Source organism: Pleurodeles waltl, chromosome 4_1 (assembly GCF_031143425.1).
Source record: "Pleurodeles waltl isolate 20211129_DDA chromosome 4_1, aPleWal1.hap1.20221129, whole genome shotgun sequence".
Taxonomy (NCBI): Eukaryota; Metazoa; Chordata; class Amphibia; order Caudata; family Salamandridae; genus Pleurodeles; species Pleurodeles waltl.
The window spans coordinates 590,007,631-590,030,222 of record NC_090442.1 but is presented as its reverse complement, the minus strand read 5'-3'; the positions used below and the strand labels follow the sequence as shown (position 1 = coordinate 590,030,222).

At 45.0% G+C, this 22,592-nt stretch overlaps 1 protein-coding gene across 1 annotated transcript in view; it reads left to right on the top strand.

The window, feature by feature from the left end:
* The first annotated feature begins 388 nt into the window (after window positions 1–388).
* The window catches only part of PMCH (pro-melanin concentrating hormone), a 36,532-nt gene continuing 14,328 nt past the window's right edge, over window positions 389–22,592 (top strand). The window contains exons 1-2 of the mRNA XM_069228983.1: window positions 389–672; window positions 1,974–2,181. Of these exons, the coding sequence (XP_069085084.1) occupies window positions 427–672; window positions 1,974–2,181 (454 nt within the window). The 5' untranslated portion in view covers window positions 389–426. The remainder of the gene's footprint in view (window positions 673–1,973; window positions 2,182–22,592) is intronic.

Genomic DNA, 22,592 nt, shown 5'->3' with positions numbered 1-22,592 from the left:
TCTGCGTGACACAGTTTGTTGTCCAGATTTATCTTCTTCCCATTAAAGACTAGGCGGCACTTTCGGACCAAAACATAATCCGCACAGAAGAAAGACTAGGATTTTTTTGACCCCCTACTGGTTCTGGTACAATATCCTACTGTTAATCTGCAATGTCTAGAGCCTCTCTGGTGAATGCATTTTCATTCAATGGAAAAGAGAAGAATAATTGAGTCATTCGGAAACCTAACTTGTCACAGGAATAGGCGTCAAAAAGACAAAGTCGACCTCTTCATTCCATGAGTCATTGACCAGCAATGGAGTTGCCATCCCTCAAGTGGTTTCCAGTCTCTCTGCTGCCTATATAATGGTTGTCATCAATGAGTGTGGATCATTGCTCTAGCCAGAGACGGACTTGCTACAGTGCTCTATGCAAAGTGGTCAGGGATGGTAAGGATGTGCTTCTTGTCTTGTCTGGTAATGGCTCTCTCTTTATTTTCTCAAGGCTTCCTGCTTTCGTTCTCCAAGTCTGTACGGAAAGCTGAAGGCGACGAGATGCTCCTAGACACCATAAGCCTAGGAAAAGCCTTTCGCAGCGGAGATGCAGCCGATAAGTCCATGGCTTCCCCTCTAGAACATTTCAAGAACGATGACACAAGCTTTCTAGATGAAGATGAAGAGAGAATTGCCAAGGTATGGACGTTCAAAATTCCAAATTTTCCTTCAAGTCAGAGTATTCTACTAATGCACTTTAAACACGTTTTATTTAGCTGCAGTACATTAACTGGGCCATCACCAGCTCCATTGATGCATTCGCTGCAACAAATATGAAATACGATTCTGCATACAGCATGCAAAAAAATATACTCTAGAAACAGAAAAGTACAGAATGCTTAATGCACTGGCGTAATCATTTCCTTTATTTGCTCCTCATGGAAAAAAAAACGAATGGACGAACTTATAGTTGCTTAATAAACACAACTCATAATAATCACATGGCATTTATTTGCAATGTTAAAATAATTTAATTTTCAGATGAGAGTTCAGATTAAGGTAGATCACTCATAATGTATTCCTCCATAGCCAGCCCTTTCAGATTTGACCTTTACTCTCAATTCCATTTCCCTTACATTTCCAATCTAGAAACTCATGTTTCGTGCTTTTCCCTTCATCCAACTCAAAACAAATGCATCTTCACGAGCTCTTTTCACACCGTCTTTTCTTACCAAAACCAGAATTTGTTAGATCTGGCAAGAAAACATTTTTAACTCGTTACAAAAAAAAAAAAAAAACACGAATAAAAATACATGAATATATATGTACATGGAGGACGTACTGTCAGCTCTCTTAATCCACTGGTCTGTATACTCACACCTTGATGCACCCACCACAGTATACAGCACGTGGCGATGGGTCAGCCCACTTTAGTCATTGGCTGTCTTCACCGTGGGTGACAGTATTTTGTTCCTGCACAAGTCGCACACCCTAGCAAAAGTGGGTCACTTCAGTGCCACGGCCGATAGGCCAATCTCTGCTTTCATTACATTTTTAATTTTGTGGTTAAGAAAGACTTTAAAACCGTTTTATATAATAATACCACACGGTATTTCAAAATAGCTAATACAATTGTTGTGTTAGTGAAGGGCAGGCTGTAGAGATCGTTGTGAAACCTGCTGAACACAAAGACTAATCCCAAAAAGACTGACTCAGCATTTCATCCTTCACAGGACGCTAAACTGAATACTATTTCGATGATAGCAAAAATCATTATTTACAGCTGTATGCACACCCGCTCTAGCAATTGGTATACTAAAAACAAGTTATTATTGACAGCCTAATGTAAATTGTGTTTGTGATTGCAATATAGATGTAGTCAACAATAATAGTTGTAATAAATACAACTTGCTATTTTATTGTGAGAGTTTTTTTAACTGAACTAGACCACTGAGCATCATTTGATTGCCTGAGGCAACCATGTCTTTTTTTGTGAACAGAACCTGGGCCAGAAACACACCTTCATCAGCCATAGCAGCCTCCCTTTTGACATGGCCAAGAAGCAGTTTCCTTACCTGGCCCTTAAAGGACCACTGGTTTTTCCATCAGACTCTGAAGATCTGACTATTGAAACAGCGCAGGAAAGACGGGATGCTGGCGAGGAGGAAAATTCAGCAAAACTTCCAATCGGCAGGCGAGATTTTGACAGTAAGTCTAAACATATTTTATGCATTTCAACATAACGACCGACGACACAGCTTGCTGAACATTTCCTCCATCTTTTGTTTTCACAATATGTCACCCACATTACTGCTCAATGATCTGGAGCCCGAAGTGTCAGACCTAACGTGCTTCCTGATGGATTCACGAGGCCATTCTCGTAATATTACCTATCAATGTATATATATATAACAATATGAAATATGGAAAATAATTTTATCATAACCAATAAAACAATTTTCACAGGAAACTATGATCGAGCTATTCTGCTCTCCTGCCGCGCCCCAGCCCACCTTTATAGCAAAACGCACCCCTACATTTTATAATACATTTATTGATTTACAACGTTGGATTGCATTGATATTTGTATAGCACTTTCCTACAAAAAAGTCGCAGTGTGTCTGTGCTTCAGTGTGGGGAAGTTTACAGGTATGCCTCACGTGCCACAGGTATGGAAACACACTATGGTTTTCCCCCTCTCCAAGAAACCATCTGTTAATTCTCTGGTTCAGAAAGGTACGATCTAACTGAACATCTTGGTCGAGCATCACATAAATAGGTTCACATTTGTTTGAGGAAACTATGCATTGCATTCACTGCAAGCTGGGTACTGGTCCACGACGAGCAGGGTGGCGATCCACTTACTCTGCTGTGGTCATTGAACTGGTGCAAGCGGGCGGCAGTGTTTGATGCACCCATAGCATTTGACAGAGTTGACCTTTCAGGTCTGGTACAATGAAGGCAAGAACTGAGCAAGGCCATAGGCAGCCTCCTTCTTGACCGACCAGATGGTGGCTGTGGCTTCTCCTCCATCTTTTCGCAGGCCGTCCCACAGACTGCAGTGCTCACTAGAGCTGCATGTGTTCCCTGTACTTTGTTATTATGCTTATCTATTTCATCGTTTGGTGCCCACCCTGCACCTATGAAGTTGGTGCGCAGATTATGCATCACACCAGCACTGATTGAGGCTGCGTCCACACCACTGTGCATATCCAAATAAGAGGGAGCTGGCACTTCTCAAATTATGGCTGCCTATTCAGGTATTACAGAGTTTGTAAAACAAAGCTTGGCACGGGACGTGGGTACAGCTAAATCCTATTCCTTGGGCTGGTTTGATGCAGCTTGCAAGAAAGCCCTCTCTAATCTGCATGCAATCCTACATAGTGAACTCAGAGAGGGGGCCCGTATCAGGGAGGCGAGGGTGTCTTATAAAAAAAAGTCTGTGGGTTAAGGATTAAGGAAATTAAGGAGAGTGCGTGGGAGGCTCTTCAAATCATTAGCCTTAACAAGGACTAGGCAGCCTTCTGGAGAGTGATTAATGGCACTTATTTTAGGGAAGGTGTAGACCCCTCTATAGATACACACATTCAGGCCTCTTCTTGGGTGAAACACTTTTCCACTATATATTCCACTCCATCAGGAATTGTAGTGGATATGGATGCTTCTGTGTTGCAAGTTGAACACCCCCCACTCCCCACCTCGTTTTTTAACTAGAAAAGATTCCGAGAGCCCTGAGGGAAAGTGGAAGAGGCAAGGCTCTTGGCCCCGATGGGGTTCCAGTGGACCTCTACATTGATTGCCCAGTTCCTTGGAGACCTCTGATCACAAATGTTTTCAACACAGTTGCGAGGGTGGGTCAGCTGGTCACTTGGAAAAAATCTGCGTTTGTCTCCATTTATAACAAGCATTTGCAATGCAATGGGTCTCACATTTGCTTGAGTTAGAGCTATTGAGTTGTAAATTCATAACTGGACTTTTCTTTCCACACAAATCGGTCAACACTGCCACATAATTCCAGTGGCCCTCCATATAACAAAAGCACTTCCATTTATCTTCTTCCTCTATCTGCAGCCAAAAATAAAAATAGCTTTTAGCATTAGAGAGGACTAATGCACTGTATAAATTCCAGGATCCATTTTTAAAAACTTCAATCCTGTACCACTAAACACCAACCTAAAAAGAACACTGCTTTGCCAACGGGCTGATTTTACCTCACTTGCTTCAAGTAAGACTGAGGATAGGGTTGCAACAGTGATATTATGCTAACTTTTGTTAGAGCCAAGTTCGCTGGTGCAGGCATTACTGTGTTCTGTGCTAAGAACTGCAAAACAGTAATCCATCTCGTTCCATGTAAACATATGCTGCCATGGTGCGATTCCCAGGCTCATGACATAGATAAAGAATCCAGTAAATAAAATAATCTGGCAAACAGTAGAAATTAACAACGGCTATACTCTTTTTTTTTCCCCTTGGTTCTTCATAGCTTCTTTTGCTTCATGTCTATCTTACACCTACATTGCACCCGTGTTCTGTAAATATTGTCAGACAGGAATTTGATAACGTCCTGCTGTGTGCCATATTTTCACATACATGTTGGCTTCTGGGTAACCAGCCGAAACTTCTGTGTTTCAGCTAAAATAATTGTTGTAAATACAAATAATTATGCTATATGTTTTTATATAGTGCTTGCTGTTTCCCAGCTCAAAAGTACTAATTTTATCGACCTCGAGGAGGTTACAGATGGGCATCAAATGTTGCCTGCCCTTATTGAAATTGGCACCCTCAAGCTGTACACGGATCTTGCAGAGCTATCATACTAAGGTAACATTTTTAAATGGCTTAACAATTGTTGGCCATGACAGTGAAAACGATTTTTTTTAAACTTAAAGCTAATAATTCTTGCTACATCAAAAATAAAAAAAAACACTGCCCAGCAATAGACATCCATGCACAAATAAATCAACTCAGTGCATAACTAAGTATATACAGATAAACCACAGTGCATATTTAAAAGCCCAAATATCATGTTTACAGAAGCTTAATGAGTTCTGTTTTTTATTTTCTTATTTAAGTCTGCAGAGCCCAACACAGTAGATGTTCTGCTCTACAAACACCAACTAACCCAGCATAACATTCATATTCATATTTAGAGTGGATAAAGCAAAAAAAAAAAAAAAAAAAAAAAAAGAACAGGAGCAAACGAACTATTTACAGCACACTTTACACACATGCAATATCAGTGTTTACTTTATGTACGGTTTAATATTTAGATATTATAAATTAATTAAAAACAATAATATATTTTATATTTTAATGTGAACATGGCATGACAGGCACATATCCACTAGCCCAAGAGTAATATGTATTGTTCGCATGTTTACAAGCATGAATTCCACTGACAGCGAACAAGGACTGCCACCTAAGTACTAGCTCTTACAGAGGACCTGTGTCCCCGATCCAAGCAGCCACCTCTGAGGGCACAATAACCCGCTGCTGCTGTTTCCTGTCTTTCTCACAGCCAGCCACCTCTGGGGAGGAGGTAGGAGACAGAAGGGGGAGGTACACCCAGAGTACAGAAGAAAGTCTACATCAAAACCATCTCACTGCACTTAGGGAAACCGACCTAAACACCTACTGCAGCCCTGTGGTAAACACAACCCTATGCTACTGCTGACCGGACCCGGAAAACGACGTGTATGTGCTACCATCACATAAACACTGCCCTTATCTATATATCCCTGAGCTCTTCCCCCAAAGCAGTCCGCTCTACTAAACATTTCCATCTAGCACCAAATGTGTAATCCACAGCACATTGTGGAGAGAAGGTGGAGTGGGAACACCCTCCGATGCTCCCCTCCACCTCCAGCCTTCCTCCCCCTGCGAGAAGCACAAACCCTGCCCAATCCCCCTTCGCCTCCCTTTAAATTATAATCTGAAATCATGTCAACCCTGTAATCTTCCCGAGTTACGTGCCCTCAGAACTGTCTGTATCCTATGCTAAAATTGGAAGAAAAGGCAACAGAACTTTAGTACCTCTAAACAAGGGGGGGGTAAAGAGGGGTTCGGATAGGGAAGGGGAACATTACAAATAAATAATTTTAAAAAATAACGAGCACAATAGCGCTGTGTAAAACCTTGAATGCGCCAAGGAGCATTAGGATAAACAATAGAAGTAAACTGGTAGTCATGAAAAGTGCTCGATTAATGCCCAGCAAGATCGGGCTGTGCAGGAAATGGAAACAGAAAGCAGTCCAGAAACCTTGCAGAAAACATGGAGCCGCGTATGTTTTCAGTAGTTGGCCGGTACTGTCGAGGAGGGCTAAACACCAGAAAAGGCATGACGTGTGCATGCCTTTCACTAATTAAATCAAGCAAATTTTAAAAGGCAAACCCACGAACCAACGAAAGTGAGAGGCGTCATGTGGGCATGGTTAAAAGCCCACAGAGAGATTACAACAAAGACAGAGTGTTTGCGTACTCATCCCTAAAAAGGGAGAGAGGTCAGAGCCAAAGAATTAGACACCGATCCCCTCCTGGATGCAACAGCAAAAGTAATGGGTAGAACACTGTTGCATAGATTGGGGCAGTGGGCCAGTGAAAAGCATGTCTTAGTAGATACCCAGTACGGTTTTAAGAGAGGGATGGGTACTATAGAACAACATTCGAATTTGAGCTTGGAAGTGAGGCAGGGGTGCGTTCTAGCCCCTTTCTTTTTTCCTCTCTACACTAATAGAATTGAGGCAGCTTTCACTTTAAGCTCGTGAGATACCCCTTACGTGGGAGCTCGCCCTTTACCTATTCTCCTCTGTGTAGACGATGCAATCCTAATGGCCAGAACTGGGAGGGCATTGCAGGAGCTGATTGATGATTATACCAGTTTTATGCAGGACCTTGACCTCCACGATAACGAAAGCAAAACCTTCACAATGTCTTGTGGGAAGAGGTCCAAGAGGAAGCCAGCACATTTGGTAAATGGTTTGAGAGTGAAGGACACCACTTCTTTCTCCTTCCTGTGAGTGCTATTCAACAGTAAATATTAATGGAAAGCTATGGTTTCAAACAGATGTGCATTGCTACAGGGATTCTGGAAAAAGCTAGGCTCCAAGCTGGTGAGAGAGCTGCTAACCATTTATGCCGGTTAAATCAGTGGCGGTTGCCACATATGGGGCAGCCATTTGGGACATTGTGGACATACAAGACATCCAGCTAGTAGAAAACAGCTTTCTTAAAAAGCTTCTTGCGGTTCCATGCAGTTGCCCTAACTCCATGGTCCATGATGAGCTGGCTGACAAAATCAAACTAGCCCACTATTTCTCTGGCACACTATTTAGGAGAGGGAGTCCACTCTATTAAACCAACTTTTAATTGAGGATTGCCTAAAATTGCATGCAGTTGATAACATCCCTTGGCTCGCATAAGTAAGAGCGACACTGGGGGAAATGGGACTCGCTGATTTTGTCACTTTCTGGGTTTCCTGCAAGGCTAGCATTAGGGCAAAGCTGAGAGAGAATGTTTGTTACATAAACTACAGCAATGAGAGTGAGAGCAGATAGTTATAAGGCCATGGTGTCTTTCTATAAACTGGTTTTCTTCCAATAAGGCCTGCAACCATACCTCCTACTACTTCAAAATCAGCAACATTGCTTTGTTTTAACAATATTTTGGTTTAACCGCCTGGGTGCCCAGTACGAGCTGGTCTCATCCTCGCCACGGTTCCCCCATGGGCTTCCCACACACTCCCCATCAGGGATGGAAGGTAAATCGCTTCCCCTTCCATCCCCACCCTCCCCAGTGACGTCTGATGACGTCAGCACATAATCACGCGCTGACCTCATCAGAGGTCAGCCCTCATCGCGCTGGAAGCTCAGCTCCGACCGGGAGGTGGGGGCTTGCAGAGGCATGAAAGAAAAGGAAAGGCCTTTCCTTTCTTTCATGCCTCTGTGAGCATTTCTTCAGCCCGATCATGAAGCGATCGGGCTGCAGAAATGGCCACTAGACACCAGGGATTTTTTATTTTTTTTGCTTTAAGGATAAGGGGAGTGGTCCCTTTGGCAAAGGCCGCTCCCCAGGGGGGCAATTAATTATTAGGCCTTTTCTGCCCCCCAGGGAGGCAATTAATTATTAGGCTTTTTCTGCACCGGTGGGGGGAGGTGGCGGAATTAATTTTTTTACAGATGGGGAGCAATCCTTTAGGCAAGGGTCGCTCCCCTGGGGGGCAAATGTATTTTAGGCCATTTCTGCCCACCTCTGGGGCAAATCAGCCCATTTATCTTAGGCCAATCTGCCCCCAAGGGGGCCAGAAACCACTAGACACCAGGGATGTATTTTTCATGTCAGTTTCACACAAGGGGAGCTACCCCTTAGGCAAGGGTCGCTCCTTTGGGGGGGGGGAATTTATTTTAGGCTATTTCTGCCCCCCTTGGGGGCAGATCGGCCTATTTTAATTAGGCTGATCTGCCCCCAAGGGCGGCAGAAACCACTAGACACCAGGGATGTTTTTTTCATGTCAGTTTCACACAATGGTAGTGAACCCTCAGGCAAGGGTCGCTCCCATGGGGGAAAATTTATTTTAGTCCTTTTCTGCCCCCCTTGGGGGCAGATCGGCTTATTTTTGTAAGGTCCATCTGCCCCAGGAGGGGCAGAAAGACCACCAGATACCAGAGAAGATTTTTGTTAAAAAAGAGGGTGGGGTATGGCCATACCCCCACCCCAAATAAATGGGGACAAACTTGTTCTGCCTACTGGTGTGCAAATGGGGCAATTACCCCTGAACTACTCCCCAGGGGGGCAGAAAGCCTACTAGATGCCAGGGAATAAAAAAATAGTGGGGTGGGGGCTGCCAACCGGTATGGGCATGGTTATGCCCCCACCCCAACTCAAGGGAGTAACAGTCTTTCAGCTCTTCCCTGCACACTAAAACATCTTATCCCACGGCAATCAAGAGGACATTTGATTATCTTGGGTTTTGGTTTTACATTTGGGCCATGAAAGCTTGTCTAACTCTCAAAATCAACCCACTTGGAATGGTGGGGGCTGCACTTTTTGGACTTTGGGACGCTGCCATGTAGAAAAATCTATGAGACCTAGACACATCTGAAAAATAAACATCTGGGTGAGTCCAGGGTGGTGTGCTTCACATGGACCCCACACCATTTTCTTACCCACAATGCCCTGCAAATCTTCAACTTGGCTTGAAATCACACATTTTCCCCACATTTTTGTGATGGAACCTTCCGGAATCGGCAGGAATCCACAAAATTCCTACCACCCAGCCTTGTCGCATCAATACTGATAGAAATTCTGCCCCACTTGTCAGCCTAAAAATGTTTTTTTTTCAAACTGCCCATTTGGACCCGGTTTGGTTCCCATTTTCGATATATTTTTGGCTCTTCCCTGACACAGGCACTTGGTCCACCCACACAAGTGAGGAATCATTTTTTACCAGGAGACTGAGGGGGATGTTGGGTGGTAGGAAATATGCCCTGGTGTGGTGATCCCTCACAGAAATGTGGGAAAAATTTGATTTTTTTTTTAGCTAAATTGGAGGTATGCTGAGGATTCTGGGTAAGAAAACACTGGGGATCCACGCAAGTTACACCTCCGCGGACTCCCTCTAGTGTCTAGTTTTCAGAAATGTTGGGTATGGTAGGTTTCCCTAGATGTCTGCTGAGCCCAGGACCGAAATTGCAAAACAGGTAGCTTTCTATTTCATAATTCTGATGTGTCCACAGTGTTTTGAGGCATTTCCTGTCGCGGGCACTAGGCCTACCCACACAAGTGAGGTACCATTTTTATTGGGAGACCTGGCGGAACGCTGGGTAGAAGGAAGTTTGTGGCTCCCCTCAGATTCCAGAACTTTGCAGCATCAAAATATGAGGAAAAAGTGTTTTTTTGGCCAAGTTTTGAGGTTTGCAAAGGATTCTCGGTAACAAAACCTTGTGAGAGCGCCACAAGTTACCCCATCCTGGGTTCCCCTAGGTTTCTAGTTTTCAGAAATGTCCAGGTTTGCTAGGTTTTCCTAGGTGCCGGATGAGCTAGAGGCCAAAATCTACAGCTAGGCACTTTGCAAAAAACAGGTCAGTTTTCTTTGGGAAAATGTGATGTGTCCACGTTGTGTTTTGGGGTATTCCTTGTCGCAGGCACTAGGCCTACCCACACAAGTGTGGTATCATTTTTATGGGGAGGCTTGGGGGAATGCTGGGTGGTAGGAAATTTGTGGCTCCTCTTAGATTCCAGAACTTTCTATCATCGAAATGTGAGGAAAAAGTGTTTTTTTCCAAATGTTGAGGTTTACAAAGGATTCTGGGTAACAGAACCTGGTGAGGGTGCCACAAGTCACCCCAGCCTGGGTCCCCCTAGGTGTCTAGTTTTAAAAAATGCACAGGTTTGGTAGGTTTTCCTAGGTGCCAGCTGAGCTGCCGACCAAAATCCTCAGCTAGGCACTTTCCAAAAAACACATCAGTTGTCAATGTAAAAATGTGATGTGTTCATGTTGTGTTTTGGGGCGTTTTCTGTCGCAGGCACTTGGCCTACCCACACAAGTGAGATACCATTTTTATCGGGAGACTTGGGGGAATGCGGGGTGGAACGAAATTTGTGGCTCCTCTCAGATTCCAGAACTTTCTATCACCGAAATGTGAGGAAAAAGTGTTTTCTTTGTCAACTTTTGAGCTTTGCAGAGATTTCTGGGTAACAGAACCTGGTGAGAGCGCCACAAGTCACCCCATCCTGGGTTCCCCTAGGTGGCTAGTTTAAGAAAAAATGCACAGGTTCACTAGGTTTTCGTAGGTGTCGGCTGAGCTACAGACTAAAATCCACAGGCACTTTCCAAAAAACACATCAGTTGTCAATGTAAAAAATGTAATGTGTCCATGTTGCGTTTTGGGGCATTTCCTGTCGCAGGCACTTGGCCTACTCACACAAGTGAGGTACACTTTTTATCAGGAGATTTGGGGGAATGCTGGGTGGAAGGAAATTTGTGGCTCATCTCAGATTCCAGAACTTCCTATCACCAACATGTGAGGAAAAGGTGTTTTTTTTTGCCAATTTTTGAAGTTTGCAAAGGATTCTGGGTAACAGAACTCAGTGAAAGCCCCACAAATCACCCCATCCTGGATTCCTTTAGGTGCTTAGTTTTAAAAAAATTCACAGGTTTGGTCGCCGGCTGAGCTAGAGGGCAAAATCCACAGCTAGGCACTTTGCAAAAACACGTCAGATTTCAAAGTAAAAATGTGATGTGTCTATGTTGCGTTTCCTATCGTGGGCATTAGGCCTACCAGCACAAGTGAGGTACCATTTGTATCGGGAGACTTGGAGGAATGCAGATTAGCAGAACAAGTATTATCGCCTCTTGTCTTTCTCTACATTTTTTCCTTCCAAATATAAGACCGTGTGTAAAAAAGATTTCTATTTCAGAAATGTCCTGTAATTCACATGCTAGTATGGGGACCCAGAATTAAAAAATGTGAAAATAACCACTGCTTCTCAGCACCTTATCTTGTGCCCATTTTGGAAATACAAAGGTTTCCTTGATACCTATTTTTCATTCTTTATAGTTCACCAAATGAATTGCTGTATATCCAGTATACAATGAAAACTCATTGTAAGGTGCAGCTCATTTATTGGCTCATAGTGCCTAGGGTTCTTGATGAACCTACAAGCCCTATATATCCCCCGCAACCAGAAGAGTCAAGCAGACATAACGGTATATTGCTTTTGAAAATCTGACATCGCAGGAAAAAATTACAGAGTAAAACATGGAGAAAAATGGCTGTTTTTTTCACCTCAATTTCAATATTTTTTATTTCAGCTATTATTTTCTGTAGAAAAAAACTTGTAGGATCTACACAAATGACCCCTTGCTGAATTCAAAATGTTGTCTACTTTTTAAAAATGTTTAGCTGTCTGGGCTGCAGCATTGGTTTCACACCCATTTCTGTCACTAACTAGAAGGAGGATAAAAGCACAAAAATAGTAAAAATGGGTTATGTCCCAGTAAAATGCCAAAATTGTGTTGAAAAATGTGGTTTTCTGATTGAAGTCTGCCTGTTCCTGAAAGCTGGGAAGATGGTGATTTTAACACCATAAACCCTTAATTGATGCCATGTTCAGGGGAAAAACCACAAACTTTCTTCTGCAGACCTTTTTTCCCATTTGTTTTTAAAAACAAACTTTTCACTGTATTTTGGCTAATTTCTTGGTCTCCTCCAGGGGAACCCACAACCTCAAGGTACCTCTAGAAACCCTAGGATGCTGGAAAAAAGGACGCAAATTTGGCGTGGATAGCTTATGAGGACAAAAAGTTATGATTGCCTAAGCACGAACTGCCCCAAATAGCGAAAAAAGACCTGGCACCTGAAGGGGAGGAAGGCCTGGCAGTGAAGGGGTTAATTACCTTCCCCTCATGGTTGGTTATCCTGCTGGTTGCCATTCACAGTCAGATTTAGGTCCCTGCCCTTGTGACAGTGTTACTTCAGACCAACTTGCATATCTTGCTCTTTTGCACTTTCTATGAAATGCCAAGGAGGCATTTTACCTTTGTTTCAAAGATAATTAAACAGTGTAGCCCTGCCATATTTTTTCTTCAGCAATTGCACCTCCCCTTCTCCCCTAACCCTCTCCCCCCCCCCCCCCCCATGTCCCTCACTCTGTGGAGCTGTATATATGGCAGGTCTTGAAAATAAGGAAGAGTGGAGCAGCTGATGGGTGACTGGGAGGCTTTGTTTATAGTGAGTGGCTGTGGATTGTAATATTTCTAATACTTTTTTCATTTGCTTAAACCTATATGATATTGACCGTATTTATGAACTGTTCTTTGGCTGATGATTTCTATTATTGTTAACCAATGTTTCTTTTATTACGGATCTGTACCTTGTATGTTTGTTTATTCTTTTATGCAGCTGAAATGCTGCAAATAAAGATTTGTCTGAATCTGAATGGAGACTGTCCCCAGGATTGCCCAAATACACAATATATCTATATATATCTATATCTATATATATCTATATATATGTATATATATATATAGATCTATATACTCCAGGTTAGTGTCATCAGAGGGCACCCGTCACATGTGAGCATGCGGAGGGTGTAGCTGAGCAGCTTTTGCTGTCTCTGGCCTCCGAGGATTGGTAAGTAGGCTGCTGCATTCCAGTGCAATCCTTTCAAGTGGCGTCTCCGCTGGTGCATGTGAGGGGTGCGGCCTGAGGGCTCCATTCAGCTGAGCAGGTCCTCCCTCTGACACCAACCCATAATCTGCACCACCGGTGTCATGACCAGGAGACGCACCTGTGGAACCACTCTTCTCTGCCTCCGAAGCCCTTGCTCTCTGGCCTCGGGGCTGCTCACCTTTCAGTGTGGCCCACTTGGGCCTCACGTTAGGCCATGGCGAAGCACTTCCTTCCACAATGCCAGGGGTGCCATCTTGGGTGTAAGACTTTCTCTGACGCCGAGACCACTGCTCAATGGTCGCGCATTTGTGTCTGGTGGTGGAAGGCGGAATAGCCTGTTTTGATTAGTTTTTAACACATTTTTTTTGTCCTATCTGTTAACAAACACATACTGCCAGATCACATTGCTTTATATTTAGTGTTGATCATCACGCTTGCTATGTACAGGGAGGCTGGGAATCATCCCGTATATCAACAACGTCGAATTGGGAAGGCGGGCAGTCAGGCACTGGATGATGGGCCGGTGCCCATGAGTGCTCTATGGGCCGTTTTTCAAGGCCTCCGTCAGACGGCCCATGGTGCCTTACTTTCTTCAAAGCCCTCTGCCAAGACATTGTAATGCAGCAGCTATGTTCTATTCCTGGCTGCCCCCACCCGCCACCTGGCCGTTGCCCTGGCTGTGATGGACTCAGGAGTGGGTGGATAAGAAAAGAGGCCTAGCTGAGAGCCAGGCGTCCTCACCTTCACCTCAGTGTCATTCAGGTTTTTGTAGAGGGGTGTGTACGTTTCCATAGGCCTCCCTGCGAGGCCACATTTTTTAAACAAACAAGCAAAAGATAGCGAGGATGTGCAGTTAGGGTCAGAGCTGCCGACTTTGAAAGTCGGGAACTAGGTGGAGTCCCAGCATCCTTTCAACATCCTGTGATTCTGGGCAACCAATCCCCTGAGCTTAAAACAAAGCTGAATTTTATCATATGTAAGTGCTGCTCGTGTAAACCATATTTTCACGCTATCTAAAGCTACAACAAAAAACATAACCATCCTTTGGTTCATGTGTTCTTCAAAGTTCCGAGCATGATAATCAAAGAGGACTCTCTATATAAAAACGCCATATTCCTCCTTAGCAGGGGTTTTCTTCCCTTGTTCACTTTAACTGTAAGTCCTGGACATTAAAGGCAGCTTTAGAACACATTTCAAAGTGTTTTAGGCATTTACTATTTAAAGTACTGACTGATCAAATGAAAAAATACCTGCTTTGGGTGAGTGTCTTTATTTTCACACCGGACACGAAATAAAAAATACCACTCATACTGGTAAAATAATCACATAGGTGGCAAACCTACCTAGAACAGATGCGCGGAGCCATTTTATTTCACCTCACCAGCTCAGCCAAAATGCAGTTCCTATACTTTTCACAATGTTGCTGGCTATAAGTTTTACAATGCTTGATTACCAAACATTTCTCTAAAAATCTATCAAATGAGACTAACCAAATGGTGTTCAGTGAAAGTGCACGATCCAGTGATGTGGGCCCCTTTCTGGGGGGAGTGCCTGGGACTAAGTGTGATCCGAATCCGACCCTGTGCGTCACAGGGGTAGATTGCAATGTTTGATGGCCATTCATAACCTTATTCTGGGGCTAGCATGTCTTCACAAGACAGAAGCAGAAACGAATAAATGCTGCAAGAAAAGTTACCATGACACTGCTGTAGGGTGTGGAGCAAAGGGTGAAAAGGGAGCCAAAAACGTTGTCAAAGCAGATAACACACTTATTAAAATGGTAACCAAAACCATAAGTGAGAGAGCACAACGAGAAAATAGTAGACGGCAAATAAGGAAAGATGGAGAGACGGAGTAAGCGCAATGGAAAGAAGGTACAAAAGAAGAATGGAAACAATGAAACAAAAATAAAAAGGAAAAGGAAAAAGTTAATGAAAGAAAAGAAAAAATGAAGAATGGATGGAAGCGAAGGCAGCAAGAAGAAATGATGGAAGAGAAAAATGTAATTAGCTAAGGAAATATGGAGGGCACAAGAACAGAATGAGGTAATGGAAAGAGGATACTAGAGACAGAAGGAATTGGGTTGGGAAGAAGAGTAAGTATTAGACCAAAAGAATGAAAGATGGAATGAAGAGAAGGCAGAAGAGACTGATCAAGAAAAGGATAAATGATGGGAAGAAGGGTGGCAAACGAAATAAAAAAAGTGTAGAAAGAAAAAGATGGAATGAAAGAAGGGAGGAAAGAGGGAAGAAAGAATGACTGGAGAACAGAAAGAAATAAAGAATTATATAATAGGCTAAAGTAAAATAATAAATACAAAAATAGTCAATACGAGTAAAATCAGTGCTTGCCCAAATTCATGTACAATCATGCTATAAAATGCATCATTTTGCACTATTTTTTGCAATTTTTCCTCGGAGAAACTCGCAGTTGGAATCACTTAATTTTCTCGGTTACTTATTATAACATGGCCCAAATGGTGAGATATTTTATTTTCCTGGCTACTCCTCTAACTCATTTTCACTTTGCATTGGGCCACATTCTCAAGTCTTGATTAAATGAAACCATAAGTTTACAGTTATCTTTACACCATTGCTTGGGGTACAGTGTTGCCATATGTATTTGATGTATTTTGAGGATAAACAACAGGCCAATCGACTTCCCAGCAAATAAAATAGTCAAGGATGTGGGAAACTGGCACTTTGTTGAAGTGCCCCCCCGGCACCCCACGCACACACACACACTTTTTGCCTGGTTTCTGGATGCAACTTGGACTGGAGTGCACTAGGAACCTACAAACCAAGTTCCCAGTTCCAGTGTTCTTTCCCTAAAGATTGCAAAGGTAATTGGCAACACCTGTAACTGCCACTATAAGTCCCTAGTAAATGGTACTTCGCGACCCAGGGCATGGGGTACTAAGGGTAGGCACCTGAGGGCAACAGCACTGATTGTGTCACCCTCTAGGGCCATACACCCAGATGCACCCAGCACTGCCATTGCAGGATGAGTGACCTGGTGCAATCCTAAAATGCAAATTTGACATGGCACGCTGCCTGTGTGTCCTGTCCACTATACACTGGATACCATATAGGTAAGTCACCCCTCTGGCGGGCCTTTCAGCTCTAAGGCAGGGTGCGCTAGATTGTATGTGAGGGCATAGCTGCATGAGCAATATGCCCCCATTGTATCCTTGCCAAACCTGGGACATAGGCCCTCATTCCAACCCTGGCGGTCTATGACCACCAGGGTGGATGTCGCCGGAAGCACCGCCAACAGGCTAGCAGTGCTTCAATTGGTATTTCGACCGCGGCTGTAAAGCTGCGGTCGCCCAGCCGGGTCCGGCGGTTTCCCGCCGGATTACCCCCGGCTGGGAGAATCCTCCATGGCGGCGCTGCCATGGGGATTCCGACCCCCCTTCCCGCCAGCCTGTTTCTGGCGTTTTTCACCACCAGAAACAGGATGGCGGGAACGGGTGTCATGGGGCCCCTGGGGGCCCAGCATGATTCTCACTGTCTGCATAGCAGACAGTGAAAATCGCGACGGGTGCAACTGCACCCGTCGCACCCCTGCAACACCGCCGGCTCCATTTGGAGCCGGCTTCAATGTTGCAGGGCCTTTCCCGCTGGGCCGGCGGGTGCCCGCCGGCCCAGCAGGAAAGTCTGAATGGCCTCCGCGGTCTTTTGACCGCGGAGCGGCCAAGTGGCGGTTCCCGCCAGGCGGGCGGCGCCCGCCGCCCGCCGGGGTCGGAATGACCCCCATAGTCAGTAAACAGAGCAGCCATTTTAAATGTATGTACTGGTCAGTACAACTACATGATGGCCATTCTGAACCCTTGGCTGCTTGGTATCAAACAACTCACAGTGATAAAACCAAACTTGCACCGGTATTGGATTCATTATAAAATGTACCCAGGGGTCACTTTAGAGGTGCCCTCTGCAAAAGCTAACTACCCTGGAATGATTGCTTACCACCCTTGAAACTCGACCCCAGGCCTGCTGCTAGCAGCAAATGGCCTCCTGTGTCGCAAACCCCCAATTTTGGAGGGAACAACAGCGGGAAAACCAAACAAATGGTAGGAGGAGTGGCCCCACCTGGCATGCACCATCCCTAAGGTGTTGCCTGCGAGATGGGCAATCCATTTCATTTTCCTCCATCTTAGATGGAAGGAAACTAGCCAATCAGGGATAGGGAAATGACCCTACCCATAGGAAATGGTTACTTTAGTGGGTGTAGCCACCTAAAAGGTAGATGACCCATTGGTCACTACCAGGCTCCCCCTAACACACCCACTAAATACAGTATTTAGTGGACATCCATAGTCCCGCAAATCAGATTCGACCGGCAAAAGAGGACTAGCACCAAGAAGTTCCAAAACACAAGAACTGTGGACCTGCTGCAACACAGAAAAGGCGCCAAACACTGCCTGCTGCACTCAGGACCGACAATCGCCGCTGAGGAGCTGCTGGACAACTGGAAAAACTCTAAAGAATCCCAGAGGACCTTCAGACTTTGAAAATCCCCATAGAACTCCCTCCAGAGTGGCGGTACCACTTTACAACAGCAAAAAAACAGCAAGTCAGTGAGGGTCACTTCACTGGCCAGCCACTAACTCTCATACCGGAAGTCTCAGCTGGACCAAACAAACCACCGACAACCTTGAGGACAAACCCTGCAAGTGTGCCACGGTTAGTTGGACTGCGCCCTCCAGGGTCAAACTGTACCAATACCTTGGGTATTGGTCAGCTAACATCGGGCACCAAGAAAACCAGCCCACCTGGGGCTGAAAAAGGACCAGGAGGAAGTCCTAGCAGAGGGACATCAGGAACACCCTGGACTCTCCTGCCACAGTGCCCCTGCTGTCCTGCAAACGACCCTTGAACAAACTTACCTCCTGGTTCTGAAGGCATCCCTGCGCACTGCTCCTGGATCAACAATTTGCTCTGCACCCGGCCACCCTGTGCCTTGCACTAAGGAACCTGCTGTGCACTAAGGGGCCACCCCTTACAACCTTGACACTCCTAGGGGACCCCAAAGAATCACCTTTAAACTTGCCTGTGCAGTGTTTTTCCAAGTGGTCCGCCACAGTGGCCCTGCACCAGCTCCAGAGACCTTTCATGGCTGCTCACACCAGAACCAGGAGCCCCTTAAGGTTCTTCAGCTGGCACAGTGTGTCCACCGACAACATCGAACAACCTGCAAAAGAAGACCTTGGTAAACCAACTATACAATTTTATAGGTTATCTTCCATTGATTCCTATGTTGCACAATTATGCACAAAAATACTATTTTTACTAAACTTAACAAATTCATATCTCAAAAAGTACTTAACCAATTTTGATAATCTTGGTCTTAAAAATTACATACAAATCTGAAGAAGTTTTATAAATTCTCAAGTTATTCATTTGAGTGTGTGAGTTGCAAGATTGATGCTGTGAGTTCAACAAATGCTTTGCACTTCTTCAAGATTGGCCTAACTGCTCGACCAAGCTACCTTAAAAATTAGAGCATTGGGTGATCTAGTTTTTACCCTTGTGAAACAAAGTGTGGTTGCCTGGACCACCTGCACAGTATGCCTAGCTTTGCACAATACATAGAGGGCCAGCCTCCTACATTTGGTGGATCAGAAGTTGGGTAAAGACTTTGCATTTGCCGATACCAATCAATTTTGTGAGCACATGGATAACTCTCCAAATTGCCTTTAGTTAATTATTTTTTATTGACTAATCGCTTATTTACAATTTTTTTAAATAATTGTTAGGGCCCTGGTTAGGTCCCTACAACTTTAGCAAAAAGATTTAAAAGTCCTTACTTTAGTTGGTCTATCCAAAAAAGGGATTCCAAATTGTTACAAAGGTCCCAACTTTAGTGAAGTAAGAATGACAGATGCAGAGACCAAGAACCAGGAGCTCGACCTGGAACCTTATGAGGCATATAGCTATGACCAGTTAAGGAGACTCTGCAGGCTGTACCAAATTCGTACTGGAAAAAGCCCCAATGCAGAGAAACCTAGGTTTCTGGTGGCCTAGCACGAAAAAGACAATCCCCCAGATGAAGTAGATGATGATGCATCTGTGGTGGATGAAGAAGCTGTGGACAATGGAGGTGAGGTTAATTCCTCTCACTCCAGCACTAGTGCACCCACAGAAACAGACCTCGACATTGCCAGGCTGACCAAGAGACTGGCTTTAGAGAGGCACCTTTTGGAAATAGAAAAACAGAGAAAAGAGTTGGGCCTAGGCTCCATCTCTGGTGGCAGCATACAAGTATTGAGGGAGAAATCTTTCAAAATCAAGCTCCCAAAAGGAGTTGTTCCTCCCTTCATTGAAGGGGATGAAGTAGTCAAATGTTTTTCTGCCTTTGAAAGAGCCTGTATTGGGTGGGAAATTGTGAGAAAACATGGGGGTACACTGTTCTGGGAGTTATTCTTAGGAAAGTGCAGGGACAAGCTCCTGGCACTGAGTGAAACAGATGCTAAATCCTATGACCTCATGAAGGGCTTTGGATTTACCACAGAGGAATGCTGCATAAAATTCAGGGGGACTCACAAATCCCAGAGCCAGTCCTGGGTAGAATTTGTGGACTTTTCAGTAAAAATGCTAGGTGATTGGTTATAAAGGGCTGTACAATGTAATGATAAAAGAAAACCTTTTGAGTAATTGTGTCCATGACAGGTTGCACCAGTACCTAGTAGATTTGGGGCCAGTCCCTCCCCCCCAAAAGTTTGGGTGGAAGGCTGATCATTGGGTGAGAATTAGGATATCCAAAACTAGAAATGGAGGGGGTTACCAAAAGAGTCGGGGAAGCCCCCCCAAGAGAAAAAGGTGGACCACCCTAGAAATAAAGGAGTCCTTAGGCCCCCAAAAATATGTCTAGGGGTGGGCCCAAAGACACCTCACAAAACAATGAAGGTATCAAGGTAAAAACTGGGATGCCACTAAGGCATGGTGCCACAACTTTCAAAAGACAGGGCACCAAACCAAGGACACTTCTTGTCCCCACAACAAACCCACTAGTAAGCCGCCAGGGGTAACCACTGTAGCCCTGGGGATAAATCTTCAGATGAGGAGGTCCTCATAGCCTTTAACTGGAATGTTGGCTCCAAAGGTGAGTTGGAGATTCCAGAGGGGAGTAGACACTTCCACCACCTACTGGTGAATCGAATTCCCAACCACTGCCCTGAGAGGCACCTGTGCCAGTCACACAACTGTGCATGACAGGCTGGTGCTTTCAAACCAGTGTGCCCCAGGAGAGACTTCAAGGGTAAGTCACCCCTCTGACAGGCCTTTCAGCCCTAAGGCAGGGTGCACTATATTGTACGTGAGGGCCTAGCTGCATGAGCAATATGCCTCCAATGTGACCTTGCCAAACCTGGGACATAGTGAGTAAACAGAGCAGCCATTTTAAATGCAGGTGCTGGACACTGGTCAGTACGAGTTTCACAGCTACATGACGGCCACTCTTAACTATGGGTAGTTTGGTATCAAACAACTCAGAATGATGAATCCAAACTGGTACCAGTATTCGATCTATTATAAAATGTACTCATGGGTCCCCTTAGAGGTGCTCCCTCCAAAAGCTAACTATCCTGGCATGGTTGCTGACTGGTCCCAACCATCCTGCCACCATCAGACACACGTCTGAACCACTGGGGTGAGAGCACCTGCTCTCTGGGGTTCAGAACAATGCCCTTCCTGGGTGGAGGTGCTAACAACCCCACACTCAGGAATGTGCACTTCCCTGCTGGTGAGCTTCAAAGGGCTTACCACCCTTGAAACACAACCTCCAGGCCTGCTGCTAGCAGCAAATGGCCTCCCGTGTTGCAAACCCCACTTTTGGCAGGAGCAACGGTAGGAAAACCAAACAAAGGGTAGGAGGAGTGGCCTGACCTGGCATGCACCACCCCTGAGGTGTTGCCTGCAAGGTGGGCACTCCATTTCATTTTCCTCCATCTTCGATGGAAGACAAATAGCCAATCAGGGATAGGGAAGTGACCCTTCCCACTGAAAGTGGTCCCTTTAATGGGTGTAGCCACCCAAAGGCAGATGACCATTGGTCACTACCAGGTTCCCCCTAAAACACTCACTAAATGCAGTATTTTGTGGGCATCACTAGACCTGGAAATCAGATTTGATGGACAAAATAAGACCAGCACCAAGAAGTTCCAAGGCACGAGATCTGTGGGCCTGCTGCAACAAAGAAAGGGCACCAAACCCTGCATGCTGCACCCAGGACCCAACAATCGCCACTGAGGAGCTGCTGGACAACTGGAAAAACTCTATAGAACCCCAGAGGACCTCCAGGCTTCAAAAATTGCAATTGAACTCCCTCAAGAGTGGAGGCACCACTCTCCAACAACAAGAAACCAGCAAGCCAGTGAGGGTCACTTCACTGACCAGCTGCTAACTCCCGAACCAGAAGTTGCAGATAGACCAAACGACACACCAACAACTGCAAGAACAAACCCCGCAAGTGTGTCAGGTTTGGTGGCACTGTGCCTTCCAGTGGTCAAATTGTACCAATACCCTGCACATTGGTCAGCTAACGTTGGACATCAAGAAAACCAGCCCGCCCGGGCTGAAAAAGGACCAGGAGGAAGCCCCAGTCAAGGGAGTTCAGGAACACCCTGGACTCTCCCGCCACAGTGCGCTGTTGTCCTGCAAACGACCTTTGAACCAACTTACCTACCGCTTCCTAGGTCATCCTTGCGCACAGCTCCTGGCTCACTGATTTGCTCTGCACCCGGCGACCCTGTGCCCTGCACCCAAGAACCTGCTGTGCCCTAAAGGTCCCACACCCCTTGCAACCTCGACACTCCAAGCGGACCCCACAGAACCACCTTTAAACTTGCCTGTGAAGTGCTTTTCCAAGTGGTCCGCCGCAGTGGCCCTACACCATTCTCCAGAGACCTTCATCGCTGCTCCTGCCAGAACCGGGAGCCGCCAAAACTTCTCAAGATGCCACAGTGTGCCCACCGATGACCTCAACCAAACTGCAAAAGAAGAACTTGGTAAACCAAATGTATGATTTTATATGTATTTTTAAAGGTGATCTTCCTTTGATTTCTTTGGTGCACAATTACGCACAAAAATACTATTTTTATTAAACTTCAAAAATGTATATCTCAAAAAGTACGTAACCAATTTTGATAATATTGGTCTTAAAATTTACATAGAAATCTGAAGTAGATTTGTAAATTGGCCTCAAGTGATTTCTTTGAGTGTGTGAGTTGCAAGATTGATGCTGTGAGCACAACAAATGCTTTCCATTTCTCTAAGATTGGCCTAACTGCTACCTTAAAAATAAGAACATTAGGTGATCTACTTTTTTTTTACCTCTCCCTCTGTAAGCCAATGTGTGGTTGCCTGGACCCCCTACACAGTGTGCCTAGCTTTGCACACTACATAAAGGGCCAGCCTCCTACAGAGGCAGATTAAGACCACAACCTCCTGA